Source organism: Motacilla alba, chromosome 6 (assembly GCF_015832195.1).
Source record: "Motacilla alba alba isolate MOTALB_02 chromosome 6, Motacilla_alba_V1.0_pri, whole genome shotgun sequence".
Lineage (NCBI taxonomy): Eukaryota > Metazoa > Chordata > Aves > Passeriformes > Motacillidae > Motacilla > Motacilla alba.
This window is the reverse complement of record NC_052021.1, coordinates 3,439,744-3,455,816: the sequence shown is the minus strand read 5'-3', so window position 1 is coordinate 3,455,816 and position 16,073 is coordinate 3,439,744. Positions and strand designations below refer to the sequence as shown.

The 16,073-nt window shown below is 51.1% G+C and overlaps 2 protein-coding genes across 6 annotated transcripts in view; both read right to left on the bottom strand.

Moving 5' to 3' along the window:
- The window catches only part of ADAMTS14 (ADAM metallopeptidase with thrombospondin type 1 motif 14), a 29,235-nt gene extending 24,012 nt beyond the window's left edge, over positions 1-5,223 (bottom strand). For 2 of the 4 annotated variants that reach the window (XM_038141387.1, XM_038141388.1), the window contains exons 1-2: positions 5,037-5,223; positions 4,232-4,644 (exon numbers count right to left, since the gene is read on the bottom strand). In XM_038141387.1, the coding sequence (XP_037997315.1) occupies positions 4,232-4,644; positions 5,037-5,109 (486 nt within the window). In that variant the 5' untranslated portion in view covers positions 5,110-5,223. Of the gene's footprint in view, positions 1-4,231; positions 4,969-5,036 lie in introns of those variants that run through there. The other 2 variants (XM_038141386.1, XM_038141385.1) reach the window with 2 other exon arrangements.
- The window catches only part of LOC119702804 (C-type lectin domain family 2 member D-like), a 603,052-nt gene that overhangs the window by 107,335 nt on the left and 479,644 nt on the right, over positions 1-16,073 (bottom strand). The gene's annotated exons all lie outside the window — the stretch shown is intronic.

Sequence of the window (16,073 nt, the reverse complement as noted above, 5' to 3'; positions counted from 1 at the left end):
TCGAATTAAATCAATTGGCGGGACTATTACCACTGCTTTTCCTAACATGACATGCTGTCTGCAGCTCTCAGTGAAGGTACTCCCCAACTAGAAAATGGTCCTTTAAAGACAATTCCCCTGGAAAGAGGGAAAACATACACCAAACTCACTCCTGTCAGCTCGCAGAGGGTGAAGTGTCTTCCCCAGCTCCCCTGTGCCTCCCCAGGCTAAAGGAGAGATGAACTCCTGCCTCTCTAAGGGGAACCCCCCCAGGACCCTGAGTAGGAAACTCCTCCTCCACTGCTGGGTAAAAAGCTCCAACTCCCACAGGAATTCAGGAAATTCTGACACTTAACACAGCTGAGATGTGGAAAAATTAATAAAGCTGCTGCGCTCGACCGGGAAGCTAACAGCAGGGGGAAATCCAGCTGCGTGCACAGTATGTATTTTTCCTGAAAGATTCACACATAATTTGGACAAAAAGGCACCACGGATAACAGCGCTCCCCTTCCATCCAGAGGACACCAGGCATGGTCCAGAGGTGCCCCATCACTATTTTCATGCCTCTCTGCAGCACAGGCTTTGCAGCCCACCAAACACAACACTCTGCCTTCCTTGACTCCTTTTCCCCGCTCTTTGTGCCGAGGTGAGAGGTTTTTGGGGTGGCTACAGACCAGGCTCTGCCAGCTGACCTGAGCTCAAATGTAGCTCCTGGTGGAGTGAGGACATGAAGACACGCTCAGCACTAATTAATTAACTGGGGTTTCAATCCAAACAGGGCCTGGTTTGCATCTCACTGCCAGAACTTGGGATTATCACCTGGGAGAAAAGCCCTCATATCCATATAACAGCTGAGGCCAGCGGGATCCATGTGACCAAAGGGACATCTCGCACCCTTTACCTCCCCAAAATTAACCCTACAGCTCAGGAACTGCAAGGAAAATCCTGGAAGACCAAGCCACCCTTTTTACGGTGGGGCATCATTTTGGGGGGCTGTTTCTCCCTCCGTTCCCTATCAATTACTGTTCCTGAGGGCTTTTGTGTTCTGCTTATCTGCTGCCACCCATCTGAGGCAAGCCAGGGCCACGGGGATGGAAAACGCTGGCTCTACACTTTGCAGCGCTACGGCAAATCACCCCAGGGAAAAGCCAGGCGCACAAACATGGTGTCTGTGGGCGATAATCCTTCACCCATCCCTGCAAACCAGCAAAGCAGGAAGGAAGCAAGGTCAACCACACGCTGCTAAAGCCGGCGGGGAATAATGTGGGATGCCTCCACTGCAGCGAGACGTGTCCGCCGGCGGAGATTTCTGCCTAACGCTGCTTTAGCAGTCAGGAATTCGGTGGCTTAGATCAGCTTTGAAATTACGTTATGGGCCACAGCACCTTCCCACCCTGGTACGAGACACCCTTGCAAACCATGAAAGGCCAGATTCTCACGCGTGGGTGCCCGCAGAGAACGACAGGGAAGGTGCCGCGGCTTTGGCATCTGGGAAAAGGATCGGCTCGCTTACATGGCTAAATATGGATTTAGGAAAGACTTTGGGTGGACTCCCTTTTTCAAGAGCTGGGTTCAGGTTTTGGGGTTTTTTTCTTCCTCTCCTGCACTCCCCCTCCCGTTATTTATAATCTCGGTCTCTGTTTATACACGGCCTAATCTCTTTGTGTACACAGCCCTCATCCGCAGCATCCCGGAGCGCTTCCTCCGGCCAGGAAGCGGCGGCCAAGCGCGGCCCCGCGCCTCCCACGCGCGCTATACCGGGACGCCAAAGCCACAATCCCCTTCCGAAGCTCCTGGACAACTCCCAGCAAAAGTCCACAGCAATTCCAGGGTCTTCGCTTATGGAAGAGTTTCCTCCAGCCCATCAGCAACACTCCTGACCGTGTACATCCCTCCCAGGTGCTCTGCTGCTTCTCCGACAGGTCATCAACATCATCCTCTCATCCACACCTAGAACCAGATTTTGGTCCCGTTTCTTGCTCCATTTCCTAAGCTCTTTTCACTGCTTTTAGGGAATCCTCTTGATCTCCCCACTCCTCCGAAGCTGAGATCCTGAGCAGATTGAAGATGTCGCACTCACTTAAGCCAGAGGGCCATACAGCCAGAAAACCCGCGGGAAAGAGAAACCAACTGGGATGTTGGATGTATCACAAGGGCAAAGGAGCCGAGCACCTCCCTGTCCCCTCAGCCTCGTGTCCTTCACCAGACCAGCTCTGGAAATTCCTGGTGGAAGCCAGAATATTGATTTGTTGGCCACCCAGCAATAAATTTATTGCGGGAAATAGAAAAAAAATCCTTATCATGGGGGAAAAGCCACTTCTTCCTTTACATGGGCTTAAAAGGGTGGGCTTATCCGTGGGCAGCAGGATATGGCTGCATAAATCCACATGGAAAAGCATCCTGTGGTACAAGCTACACCCTAACCCAGCTGGAACAAGGGCAAAAAGAACGAACAACCAACAAGGTGTGCAAGGGGCTGCGATGGGAAAACGTGGGGCTAAAGCCTAGGAAAGCCTGGAAAAGTTAAATTAAAGCCTGCTTGGGATTGACACTAACAATAGAGCGGGCTCTGGGGAAGAAAATTCCCAGAGCTGTGCCACAGCAGGGCAGGGATCAGCTGCCAACGGCCTCCAGCATCCTTTAGCTCGTGATGCCAAAGGGAGTGAGGTCTGCCAGGGAACCTGCACGCTCCAAACCCTGCTCTGCTCCAGACTCGGCACTGCTTGCTGGGTCTATAGGAAATGCCTTTAAAGCTTCCAAGCCTGCCCACACTGGCCAGCCCCAGCACAACTCATGTCCCGCAGAAATGTCTGCAAGTCCACAGCCTCAGTCCGTTCCCAAAAGGATGCTTGGAAAGGTGTGGATTACGTGCTAAAAAAATTTAATTCCTGTATGTAGGCGAAATACTGTGTATTTCTAGCTGTGCTGCTCTATCATTTCTGCCTGTACAGTAGCATCAGGCGCTGTATAAAAAGAAAGGAATGCCAAATTGTTTGTGCTGGTGGCCAAAATTGGCTTAAGGAGCTCCCAGAATAAAGCAACTAAAAAAGAAATATATATTAAAAAAAATTTTAAAAAGGCACAAAGTAAGGTATTTCTTCCAACCCGGCAGTAAGTTTAAGTGGTACCAGGAGAAAACAGCAAACTCTGGCACCTAAAACAAGATTTAAATTGGCTCAAAGGAAATCTGAAGGGCAACGGGCCAAGGGTATTAAAAAATAAGCGCTTCCCCAAGCGTATCAAAGGTAGGGAACCCACAGGCAGAGCAGATGCTGGGGATAATGAGGTAACAGAGCCATTTAAAGGAATTAAAGCGCTGTGGCAGCGAGTTACTGATGCTGAACTGTGCTCAGAAAGCCAAGAGCCTCTGAGCCCCTGAGTGATTAGGGAAAAAAAAAAAAAAAAGAAAAATACATCCCTCTGCAAAAAGATGCTTGGTGGGAGCCAGACACAGCTAACAGTGATTTCAGGAGGTGCTCGAGCTCACACAGCATCATTTAAGAGGTGGAAAACACAAAGGAAAAGTTCTTGGAGCAGCCCCAGGTAAAACAGGGGTGGGCAAGGATGGAACAGCATCTCCATCAGCGTGGGTCCCTGTCCCAGAGGCTGGGCACAGTCCATGGAGGTAACAGCATCTGGGCAGGAGGCCCTTCAGGCACAGGACTGGCAATTTTTCCAAGCCTTTTCAATAAACACTGGTGCACAGACCTCCCTGATGGAGCAGGTAGGGAACACCCAGGGGAAAGGGGACCTGCTGCTGTCAAGGCCTCAAGGGCAACATATGGCACAGACAACTAAATCATTGCCAAAAGTTCAGGTTTCAGGACACCAGGATTCATCTCTCAAGAAGAAACAGCACCAAAACACAGGCAGCACACACAAAGCACCTGTGGTGGTTCTGCATGGGAGGCATTTAGGGAAGTGATAATTCTACGTTTTGTTTCTTTACACTGTCAGCGAGAAGAAAATGTTGTGAGAAGAAGAGAAGTATTCTGAAGGTTTTGTTCTGATTTTTATTACTCTTTCTTTTAGTTACCGTTAATAATTTTTTTCTTTATACTCCAAAAAAGTTTTGAGCCTCATTACCTTTCTCCTAATCCTACCTCACAGCAAAAAGGTAAGTACACCAGTGATTATCCAGCACTAAAACCCACCACACCCACTAGCACACTAACCAGAAAACCTCAAAATTAACAAAATCTCAAATTAACAAACCAAAACCAGCACAGCGCCCCACCAGCCCCCAGCTTACCAGCCCATCGCAGTTGCTGATGGCCACGGCAGCTCCAGGCATGCCGGAGATGTCACCGGTGAAAAGGCACCGCTGCTGGAGGGGTTCCCGGAAAAGCACCTCAAAATCCTCCTGCCACTCTGCCACGGCTCCCGGCGGCACCAGCCGGTGGTTGGGCCTCAGCCGGAGGTGCAGCTCCTTCCCAAAAACCGTGACGTTGAAGTAGAGCAAGCGGCGCTGGGGGGGCTCCTCCGGGGGGCTGCGGGGGACGCGGCGGCGGGACGGGGACGGGGACGGCTCCGGGGGACAGGCGGGCTGGCCGAGCCCCGCCGCCGCCTCGCCGGACACCACGTGCGACAGGAAGCGACCCCGGCAGTCGGTGCTGAAGGGGACGATCACTCCATACTCGCTGAGTTTGCCGGACAGGAGGAGCTCTGCGGAGACAGCGGCCGGGCGAAGGGCCGTGGGCACGGAGCATCCCGCTCGGCCGCCGGGACCGCGGGGGCCAGCGCAACCGGGGGAGCCTTCGGCGAGCACCGCCGGAGCTCCGTGAGCCCGGCAGCGGCTTTCCCGTCCCGACCCAGCTCCGCTTTGTAGTTTTAAGCGGGTGCGTCCAACGTAGCAGAAGGAACTCGGGCTGACGTCCCCCCGCACGCCAAGCACGCCAACTATTTCTCGCCCAGCCTCCATCTCCCCCAATTCCCATTGAAACCTAACCCCCCAGCAGCGGGTTCCCTCTCCCTGCTCCCCGTCCTCCGGGGCGCAGCCACCTGTCAGCCCCCCAGCCTCCCCTCCGCCGGGCCCCGTGCGCGGGCAGCGGCCGTACCTGGGGCGCTGCCGGCGGCCAGGCAGCCGTGCAGGGGGACGAGGCAGGACAGCACCAGCCGCAGATAATCCATTTGGGGCCGGCGGCGGGATGCGGGGCCGGCGGGATGCGGGATGCGGGGCGGGCGGCGCCCGGCGACCGCCTCCCCCCGCCGCCGCCGCCGCCGCCGCCGCCGGGGCCACCGGCGCTCCCGCCGCCGCCGCCGCCGCTTCTGCCGCCTCCCGGGCGGCGTGGGGCGGGCCGGGGGCCGGGTCTGGGCCAGGGGGTGGGAGGTCGGGCTCGTTTTAATTTAATTTCTTTGAATTTTAAAATTTTTTTAAAACATAGTTTTCTTATTAAAGACGCGGGGAGGGGGGGGTGGGGGTGGGGGGAAAAGTTCTCGCGTTGCCTGTGGATCGTTCTTTTCTTGGAGATTAAAAAAAAAAAAAAAAAAAAAGCCTTTTCGGGCAGCCCTCCCTCCTTCCTTTCCTCCCTCCCACCATCCCGCCTCCCCATCCCTCCCCGCCCCGCGGCCGCCCGGCTCCAGCGCTGCCCGAACAAAGGCGAGAGGCGCCGGGAGCGCCCCCGGCTCTGCCCCTCTCCCCCGGTGCCACCTCCCGGCCCCTCGCTGCAGCGGGACCCCGCGCGGAGGGAGATGCTCCACGGGGACAGCCAAATCGTCTCCCAGCTTAGGGCGCTGAGCTGCAGGTAACCATCCCGGTTGGAAACATCTGGGATGTTTTCACATCTGGAAAACATCCCGAACAGAGAAACTGAAGATGCCCCATCCCCGGCAGTGTCCAAGGCCAGGTTGGATGGGGCTCGGAGCAACCTGGGATAGTGGAAGGTGTCCCTGGCCATGGCAGGAGGTTGAAAAAAACCCGAGTTTTAAGATCCCTTCCAACCCAAACCATTCCATGATCCCATTTAATTTTTCTTTCTTCCCTCTCCTCCTGTTTTTTGGGGGAAACAGTCAGGGGCAGGAGATGCTGGCCTTGCTCCTGGATGCCCTCTTGCTGGCTCTCCAAGGAAAACCCACACTCCTTGGGTTTTCCAAAGGGCATGGCCACAGCTCCAGAGCTGGGACCCCACAGTTCAGTACCTGCTGTGATTCCTCGGGCTCCTCCTCCTCCTCACCACCCTGACAATAAACCCAGTACTCCCCTAAAAAAACTCAGCAGAGCTCAACAAACCCAGCACCGTGCTAAAAGGGCTTCCCACATCGTAGAACCACGGAATGGTTTGGATTGGAAGATCAAGATCATCCTGCTCCACCCCTTTGCCACAGGCAGGGACACCTTCCTCTATCCCAGGCTGCTCCAAGCCCCATCCAGCCTGGCCCCGGACACTTCAGGGATCCAGAGGCATCCATCAGCACAGAGCAACAAACCTCCTGGCACTGCTTCCATTTGCTGTGTCCAGCTAATTTTTTTCTTCTGGATGGGCCTCCAAGGCCAGCTCCAGGGAGGGGGCTGTGCTGAGCACCAGTAACACCAGTTGTGCTGGTTGTGCTGGGATTTTACTGCCGTGGGGCCCAGCGGCTCTTTGGGTCACACTGAGCAACCCAAAACCTTTCCCAAGAGGTAATTCCTGCCTTGAGGAACTTGTCATCCAAGCTGCCAGGCAGGCCAGAGCACGAGGGAAAAGGCAAGCAGGGAAAACAACGTGCCAGCCTGCAAGCTTCCCATCGGGAATTAGGATTCTGGGTTTGGATTTCTTTGGTAGGACCCCAGCTGGAGCTTTGTTCCCAACCCTTCAGCCCAGCAATGCCCAGAGTGGTAGGAAAGGATCACCATTTGGGAAAATGCCCTGCTGACCTCCACTGCAGGTGTGGGAGGATGGTGGGGCTGCTGGGTGCCAGGAGGAAGATCCAGAGGTGGAGAAGGGGAACCCCTTGGAGATGGTCCTGCTGCAGCCATTTCTGGTGAGGCACCACTCTCCTGTGTTCTGCTGCCAGAGCATCCCTCCAGAGGAGGGTGGAGAGCCTTGCCTTCCAGCTGGGTGACTGGGTTGGGTTTTGGGGCAAAGAGGAGAAGCTGAGGCTGCGGTGATCAAAATCCAATCCAAAGCTCCCTGTAGCTAAAGCCACAGGATGCCTTCAGAAGGACAGAGGAATACACTTACTTCAAGTGGAGAATTTCAAGCTGGAAGAAAAACAGATTTTAATTCCCAGTCTAAGTGTATTTCATGCTTCTGTTGCTTTGTGCAATCTATAATTAAAGAGGAGAAATGATCTGCAAGAGATTCTTTGCAGAAGAGATAGAAAAAGAATTTGTGCTCCGAGCGTTTCGGGTGATTTCGGAAGATACGCACCCGCTGGAGCATCAAAGCTGGAATGAGCCCTTAGTTTGGCTGAATAGATTTATGAGGAAACATGCAATAAAGGGCATACTTTACTTGTGAAGATCAGCTCTGGAAAACATCATTTAATTACTGTTTTTCAGAGGCAAAAACTGTTTCTTCATCCACAAGATCTGTGACTTCATCCAGTCCCTCTAGGCCTTTGTGCCTCCCCTGATGGTACCAAATCTCTGGCTTTGGCAGCAAAAGCTTGGCTGAATGACAGTGGCAATGACTTGACACACAGCTTGCCTCATTTATTAGCTTCTAAACATGTTTGGGTACCTGACATACTGGACCTGGTGAAAAGACCACTTCCAAGGGGATCTCTCGGGCTCCCAGATGACAAGATGTTCGTTTGTCACCCACACAGTGACACTAAGTGTTGGTCTTACCTGCCTGAAATATTCATATAATAATATTAGTGTGGATTTTGGCATTATCTCTATCAATACACCGTCATTTGAGCCAGAAAAAATTGTTTATTCCAGCTTTTACCTTCCCAGTTCTTGTGATAGAGGATAAAAAGTAGAGCAGTAAGACAACTTCCTCTTGTCCTTTCCTTCTGCTTTGGCCCCTCCATTCTCTTCTTTGTCTCCTGGCTTTGCCTGTCCCAACCTTTAACTCTGTCCCACCCTTCTCCCTGACTATAGGCTTAACCTTTTCCTTTCCATTTTGGAGTCCAAATGGCTCCTTTTCCTGTTTTTCCCCTCCTCGGGTGCTATTTTATCTCATGCCCCCGTTTCCTCCATGGATAATGCTCTCTGGAATTCTTTATGACTCGAGGCTTCCCTCTGCAGCCTGGAGATTTACCAGTGACATGGGTTTGGGGACTTTGCCATCATTTAGGTGACCTCTAGGCCTGGGGAGGAGCAGGTTTTCCTTCCAGCTTCCAGAGAAGAAAGCTGACAACAGCTGCTGTTCCCAAAACCTCAAATCAGCCTCCTTTTCCTGCAGGAGGCTCCAGCCAGTATTCCCAAAGCCTGATTTTCATCTGGCAGTGCCAGTTCCTGGCCATCCTGGAGTGCAGCAGCATCCAAGCCCTGCCTGTCCCACCAGGTACCACTCAGAGCCAGAGCCCAGGTGGCATGTTCCAAATCCCCTCCACCAGCAGCAGATGCAGCTATTGGCCCCTGAAAACAATTAATCTTGATTTTGAGGGCTGGAAAAACCTTTACAAAAGGCTGGAAGTATTTATTGCAAGAAAGAAAAATACAAAAAAAAAAAAAACCAACAAGCCCTCTTAATTGGGTATATTTTTGTGCCTTTATGTTTTGCTCAACTGTGCAAATCTCCTGGAGGGAAGGGCATTAGGGCTAATAAAACCGTAGCAATCTCCACCAATTACCTAAACTGGCTTTCCTGCCCATAATATCATGAGTTTGGGAGCCAGGAGCTGGGGCTGTACCAGAGTGAGAAGATAAGGCTGCATTTCCAGCTCTAGCTCACCACATGTCTTCTTCCCAGAGATTTAAACCTTCTGCTCGTTAATCCAAAAGGCTCTGAAACAGCTGCCCCTGCACTCAGGTTGCACAACCACCTCCTTGCCACAGGCTGATTTCTGGCAAGAAGTGGTCAGAATCACAAAAAAAGAAAAAAACATTGAAGGAGAAGAAGGGGGGGAAAGTGTTTTGCGGCTGTTTGGGTTAGTCTGAGGTTTTGAAAGCAGCTGGAAGAAGGAAGAAGCACTGGGAGGGATGGCTCAGCATCCTAGGCACAGGTAAGACGGGCAGGGGGCACAGCCAGGGATTTTACCTGATGTTTGTCCCCACCCAAGTGCAACACATCGGTCATTGTCACTGCTAGAAATGAAGGGATGAGACTATTTTCAGGCTCAGAACGATTTATTGCTCAGATGAACATCAGTCTCAGAGGCTGTGAGGTTTTAGAGGAGCAAGCAGTCGGCCATAGCTCAAATAGTAGAAAAGTCACAAGTTTCTTCATTACAAGGCAATATAGAACTTTCTGAACCAATGGACAGTTGCCACAGGATTTATTTTGCTTTTCTAACCTACCACTTTTACTAAGTACTACTGCACTGTGGATATTTTTGTCTAATCTCACGTGCACATGTATGCTTCTGTGATAACTTCTAAACTCTTAACTTATTCCATACAACCTCTCCCCTCCCTTATAAACCCTTCACCACTTTATCAGTGCAGTTTCTCACTCACTTAAGGCATGTTCTTACTTACAACTACAGGAACATAAGTTTATGGGTTTTGTGCTTCATGTCTGTGGATTGTATTTTTACATCAACCCAAGCTTCTCCCCAGGCTGCAGATCAAACCCTGCAGTGCCTGTGGAAGTTTCTGGTTTCCCGATTCCCACACGCCTCCATGCTCAGAGCAAGGCAAAGCTTGCCGGGGGGAAGCATCCCAAACCCACTGTGCTGGACCGGGAGCCTCAGCAGGCTCCAACGGCACCCTGCTCTGTGCAGGGAGGGAGGGATGGAGGGAGGGATGGAAGCAGGAGCGCGGCGGGTGAGCGAGCATGACCTCATCCCTCAGCCACGCCGAGCTGCCCCGGGATTAGAGCGGGGAGCAGCCGCTGCTGCAGCACCGGGGCACGAGGGGAGCGAAACTCCCCCGAGCATCTTCCCCTGCCTCTCCGCAGCAGCCCCCGGCCGGAAACCACCCCTTCTCCAGGATTCCAGCTCTTTTCGGGGGGATTTTTAGGAGTCCTGCTGGAACAGCACGAAGGAGAGTCACGAAGATGTTGTGCTGGTCCAGGAGAGGAGCAGGAGAAGCACGAGCCCGGATCGTGGAGCAGGCAGGGAGGGAGGGAGGGAGCTGACAGACACATCATCTGCTCTCCGGCTGCCCCGAGGCACGATCATTCCTGGCAGATCTCTCCCTAATCCCTGCTTTAAGACCTCCAAAGATGGAGGGAGGGAGCCTCCACAAGCGAACATTTCTCTCTCTCTCTCTTTTTTTTTTTTTTTTGGCCATGTCTTGCTTTTCTTATCCTGGAAAGTTTTTCCTCCTGGTTAATCTGTACATCTGCAAGTTTGGCTGGGGTAAAACATTAATCCTGGTACATCCTGCCACCAAACTCTTCCTGCCAGCATGCCAAAGATTCTGGATGCTGTCACAAAACCGAGTGACAACGGCAGCAGCCGGCAAAGCTCTTCCACGAGGCCCCAAACCCACTGGAATCAGCACGACACTTTAAAGGTGAGGCTTCACTGGAGCTGGAAAATGAAAGGGTTTGTATGGATTTAGCACACGATGCTGTGGATTTCTGAGAGGACCCAAGTTCCCCATGCCTTTTTCCAGGACCCAGAAGAGAGAGCTGGGTGTGCCGAGCAGCTGATCCAGCCGGGGTGGGAAACCACCTCTTCCTACCCTCTCCCCGTGGCCAGCTGCTCTGCATCCCACATCTCCAAAGGCTGCCATCCTCCCTGCTTCCTCAGTGAGCCCAGCATCCCACAGCTGAGACGCGAGGCCATTCCCCTGCAGCCAAACCCCTGGAAGCAGCGGGACAGCAAAGATGACGCCGAGTTACCACAGGAGGTTGCAAGGGTGACAGCAAGAAACCTCTGGAGAGGAGCAAACTCCTGTTTAGGCACATCATGGCAGGAGCAGAGCTCAAATCTTACCAAGGCTCATCTCCTGATGGCACCCAGGCAGTGTTTTTGGGGATCAGAGCCCCACGTTCAGCCCAATCCAAACAGAAGCATCTTTCCCTCATCCCGCCGAACTGCATCGCGCCGCACCTCCGAGCATCGTTTCTCCTCAGCTACAGCTGCATCTGCAAATTCCTGCAAGATGTTTGCCTTGGCAGCCTTGCTGGGAGGTTTTCTGGGGGCTGGGAGTCCCCCCTCACTGCCTTGCCCACCCAGGGATGAGCAGACAAGCTCAGGAACCCAAACTGTAAAGCTGGAAAAGGGATAAATGAGCCAGAAAGTGGAAGCCGACGCCGGTCCCGGCTGAGCTGCAAGTTAAGGGATGGTGAAACAAGGTCAGTGAGATTTATACCGACAGCCTTGGATGGCTTCCAGCCCCTACTGTCAGCAGCAGAGCCTTGGAAAAGAGGAGGGAAAAACTTGCTCTCCTTCTAGGAACGGCGCCGCAGAGAGAGCTGCGCCGGCGTGGCCGCGTCCCACCGTGGGGAAGCAGAAAAGATCCCCAAAATCTCTGCTTTGCTAAGCACAGCTGCAGCAGATGCTGAACTCCAGGTCGGCAGCACTGAGGTGGTCTCTGGGGTGAGGGGCTCCTGCTGCCATGGGTGGGAAGCCATGGAACCCTCCTTCCCAAAAGCACAGAGCCTTAAAGCTCCCTGGTGGCCGTGGCATCCAAGGGAAATGTTATTGTATTTGTGGGGTGCCCCGTGGCAGGGAGCGATGATGAATCTGATTTCATGTTCTCAGAAGGCTAATTTATTATTTTATGATCTATATTATATTAAAGAATGCTATACTAAACTATACTAAAGAATACAGGAAGGATACAGACAGAAGGCTAAAAAGATAATAATGAAAACTCCTGACTCTCTAAAGAGTCCTGACACAGCTTGGCCCCAGTTGGCCAATGAGTCAAAATATTCACAGCAGAAACCAGTGAAACAATCACCTGTGGGTAAACAATCTCCAAACACATCCCAGACGAGCAAAACACAATAGGAGCAACAAGATAATTATTGTTCTCTTTTTTTCTCTGAGGCTTCCCAGGAGAAAAGTCCTGGGCAAAGGGAATTTTCAGAAAATGTGAATGTGACAAAACGTGTGCACCCTATCCATGGGATCCAGCAGGGTGTTAAAGCCTCCCTTTAGGACCAAAGTCCCACCAGCATCACTTCAGCTCTGGGGCTTGGCACAGCCTGGCCACAGGCCTGGCAGCTGGGAGACATCCATCCCTGCTAGCTTGGCATTCCCAGCCCCTCCCTTTCTCTTCTCCCTGCTGATGCACAATACAAACTAGGTTAACCTTGCCCAGCATCTCCCCCAGAACAGCCTTTCCCTCTCCACACATTGACCACCTTATTAATTTTTCATCATCTTCCTGCTAAAATTAAGCTTACTGCCATGTAAACTCCCAATTCTTTTTTTTTTTCCTTTTTGACCTCTTAAATCGAACTTCTGAGCATTTCCCAGTCCCCAGGGCCTTGCTCATCCCCTCAACCCCACAGACATTTTCCCAGCATGACCCCCACCAGCCAGAGAGTGCTTTTGAGTGAATCTCACTGAGCCCCATCTCCTCTTTTAGCTCGAGCTGGGGAAAATGAATTTTTCATTTGCCTGGGGCCAGGAGCACCCCGAGGTGGTGGAGGGCTGGAAAACAGCTGCTTTTTTTTCCCCTTCCCCTGCAATATTCATGTAAGAAAAGCGAGAAACAGAGTGAGAAAGTCATTCCAAGCCTGAGGTCCGTGGTTTTTGCACATTTTCCTGCAATAAAAAAGCCAAGCCTGATTCTTTGCACGATGTCCGTAGGTTTTGGAGCTTTGGAAATCCTCCCCTTGCTGCCACCCTCTACACAGGTTAGCATTGCCATTGCTCTTCTGGGTTTTTTGCCCAAAATCCCACTTCTCTGCCCACCATCCCCTTTCAGCCCATGATTTATTCCTGCCCCAGCTCCCCAGAACAGGGGCTTGGCCATGCCCGGGGGTCCAGTGGAGCTGGGAGGGCAAAAACAGGGGGAAAATGGGAATTTCTGGTGCTTGGAGGTCTGGTATTGTGCCTGTATGGCTTTTATTTTTAGTTTTTCAAGCCCTGGCTCTGCAAAAGCATCTTAATTACTATTCTTCAGCTGTAAAAATGAAACCCAGATGTGCTCCCTTTGCAGAGGTTTCACTGGGGGGTTCTGCCGGAGGGGGACATCCCAGCAAGGGAAACATGGAAATCATTATTATTATTATTAATATTATTTCAAGAGCTCTCATGTCCAGAGCTATTTGTGGTGGCCTCGAACCAGCACATGCCTCTTCCCTGCTGCTGTAAATAGAAATTATATCACCCCCAGCCCCAAACACCCTCAATTTTCACCAAAATTAAAGGGAAACACTCCTGAGCTGGGCCTTGAAAAGCTGGTGGCTTTTGGGGGACTTGGGTGCAGCTGGCAGAGCTGCCACAGCTGGGCAGAAAAACAGGGGAAAAGGGGATTTTTTTGGGGGGGAAAAACCGAGCCCTGAAGCCTCTGATAGCTGCAGGGATTTGGCTGGGGCAGGTTTCCCCTTGCAGCCCCATGTGCCAGTGGAATATTGGCTCCTCGGCACATTTTCCCTTTTGGATGGATGAAAAGCAGCAAGACACGTGAGGTTCAGCTTCCAGGGATTGCTACTCGCCCCTAAGAGGAGGAGGAGGAATCAAATCCCTGGCTGAGGTCAGAGCAGCCCTGTTCCTTTTACCTCTGTGAAGCCCAAGGCCTGATGCAAAGCTGCAGGAAGGGAGAATCTGGCCAAGACCAGCTGTATTTTCATACTTTTAATAAAAGTACAAATAAAAAAAAAATCCTAATAAAATAAAATAAAAATATAAATAAAATAATAAAATAATGTTAAATTTTAGTTTTAAATAAATTATAAAACTTAAAACTAAAATAAATAAAAATTTAAAATAAAATTAGGAATGAAAATTAAAATTAGTATAGATAAATAGTAAAAATAAGAATAAAATAATAAATTAATAAAAAATTTTAGAATGTAACATTTAAAAAAAAATTAATCTTGAAAGAAAGGGGATCTCCCAGGCCCATTTATCTGGGGAGAGTTTCACAGAGAGATGGTGGGGTTGGGGTGATGTTTCTTGCCACCTTGTCACCCACCACCCACACTGCAGATTTATATATTTATTTCTTATCTATATTGTTGTTCTCCCAGAAATAAACAAAAAAAAAAAAAAAAAAAAAAAAGAGGTTTCTGGCAGGAAGCTTTGCTCTCTCTGGAAGGAGGCAGCCTTCCAGCCAAGGGGCCACGTGGTGCAAAGCTGCACTGAAATATTCCTCACACCGAGCAAGCTCCACCCGAAGGCAAAGGCTGAGCAGTGAGAAAGCACCTCTGTGCCCACCTCCTCACAGGGGGAAGAAAACGGGGATACCTCCACTTCCAAGGCACATTTTGACCTGGAACTCCCCACGGATTGAGGCACGGGGGTTTTAATCTGTTCCAAAAAGCTTTGCTTCTATTTTTTTGGGAAGTGTTTCATGTTAAAATATGTTTTAATAGGGATTTAAAAGAGAGGGGTTTGTCCCTGTATGAATAGCAAACACCATTCAGCCCATGGTTACAGGTTAATCATGCCCCGATTTATAAAATGTTTTAATTCCACCCCCAAACATCACCTTTGCTATGGGACAAGAACACAAGTGCAGCACATCTGCTGCAGAGAAAACCCTGGAAAGGACATGTCAGCACAGCCCAAACCCTCGGGGATGGGGAAGGCCAGCAGGAGCATTAATAATCCATTAATTAATTATCCATGTCAAATATAATCTCGTTAGGCAGCAGCACAGCTGCAAACAGCCGCATTGCCACGTTACCCCCACTCTGCAGCCAGAAAAAAAAGGGGGAAAAAAGCCATCAAAACCCTCTCTGCTTTCATGACAACAGAGCCAGGCTCCCAAACTGGCCCAAAAATCCTCTGATGATGATCCAGGGTGTGCTGGTGTGCAGGAAGGAGCATCCCTCCTTTGCTCTGTGCCCAAGGCTTCCTGAGCAGCAAGGGGGGAAACACAAAGGGAACTGGGGGGAGGGTACAGGTGCCCCTGGTCTGGGTTTGAGGGGCTTAGGGCAGGTCCCACCTGAGGACAATTTGTCCTCACTCCCCCTGAGGCTGCAGCATCCTGGGGAAATGATGTGGTGCAGCCTGGAGCACGTGGGCAAGGCTCCTCTGGCAACATTTAAATAAATATTTGAATAAAGTCTCTCTCCTCCTGTCTGTCACAGGTAAAAGAGCCACTGACACCATTCATTGAGGCAGCTGGGGGCCCCCTCTCAATGTTCTCCAGCTCCACATTTCACCTCTTCTAAGCTCCAGCAGCACCAATGCCACGAATAACTTTTTCCATAGGTGGAATAAGGGGTAGATTGGGGGTTTTTAAAGGGATATTCAGAGTTTCCATGACCCACCCCAGCCTATGTGTACACGCTGTGGGGTGATTTTGATTTTGGGCAGTGCTGGGGCTTCCCCTTGGCTGCAACACAGAGCCTGGCCCTTTCCCATGTCCCTGTGAGCCTGCAGGTTTGGGAAAAAGAGGTTTGGAGACAAAACAAAGCCCCAGAAATGGGTGATGGCACCCAGAGCTGTAGGGATACCCCGTGTCCCCACGGAAATGAGACACAGACCTGGGATTGACACCAACAGAGCAGACCAGCAGCCACAGATCCGTGTTTCCTGCCCTGAAATCAATCCCTTGGCACTGCTGGCTGGCATCTAATATTGAACTCCCTACCCCAAAACAACCTCAGATCCCCTCGGCTGTACTCCCACACTCCATGCCCTGGACAAGGTGAGCAAAGTGAGAATTAGGAGTTAACTGAGGGTCAGGAACCTGCAGAAAACCAGTTTCCATGAGAATCAATAAAATTGATCAAGGAGCTCTTGGAGTTTTAATGTAAAAACGCACTTTGAGTTTCTTTTTTTGCAGATATTTTAGTCCACACAGCCTCTTGCTGGTGCTTCCCTGGGAAGAACTGCTGCTCCTCCAGGGAATATACCCCAGCGAGGCTGGAGGTCAGCTCATTAATAATAAACTAATAGCTGCTTTTTATCCCCCTGCCGTG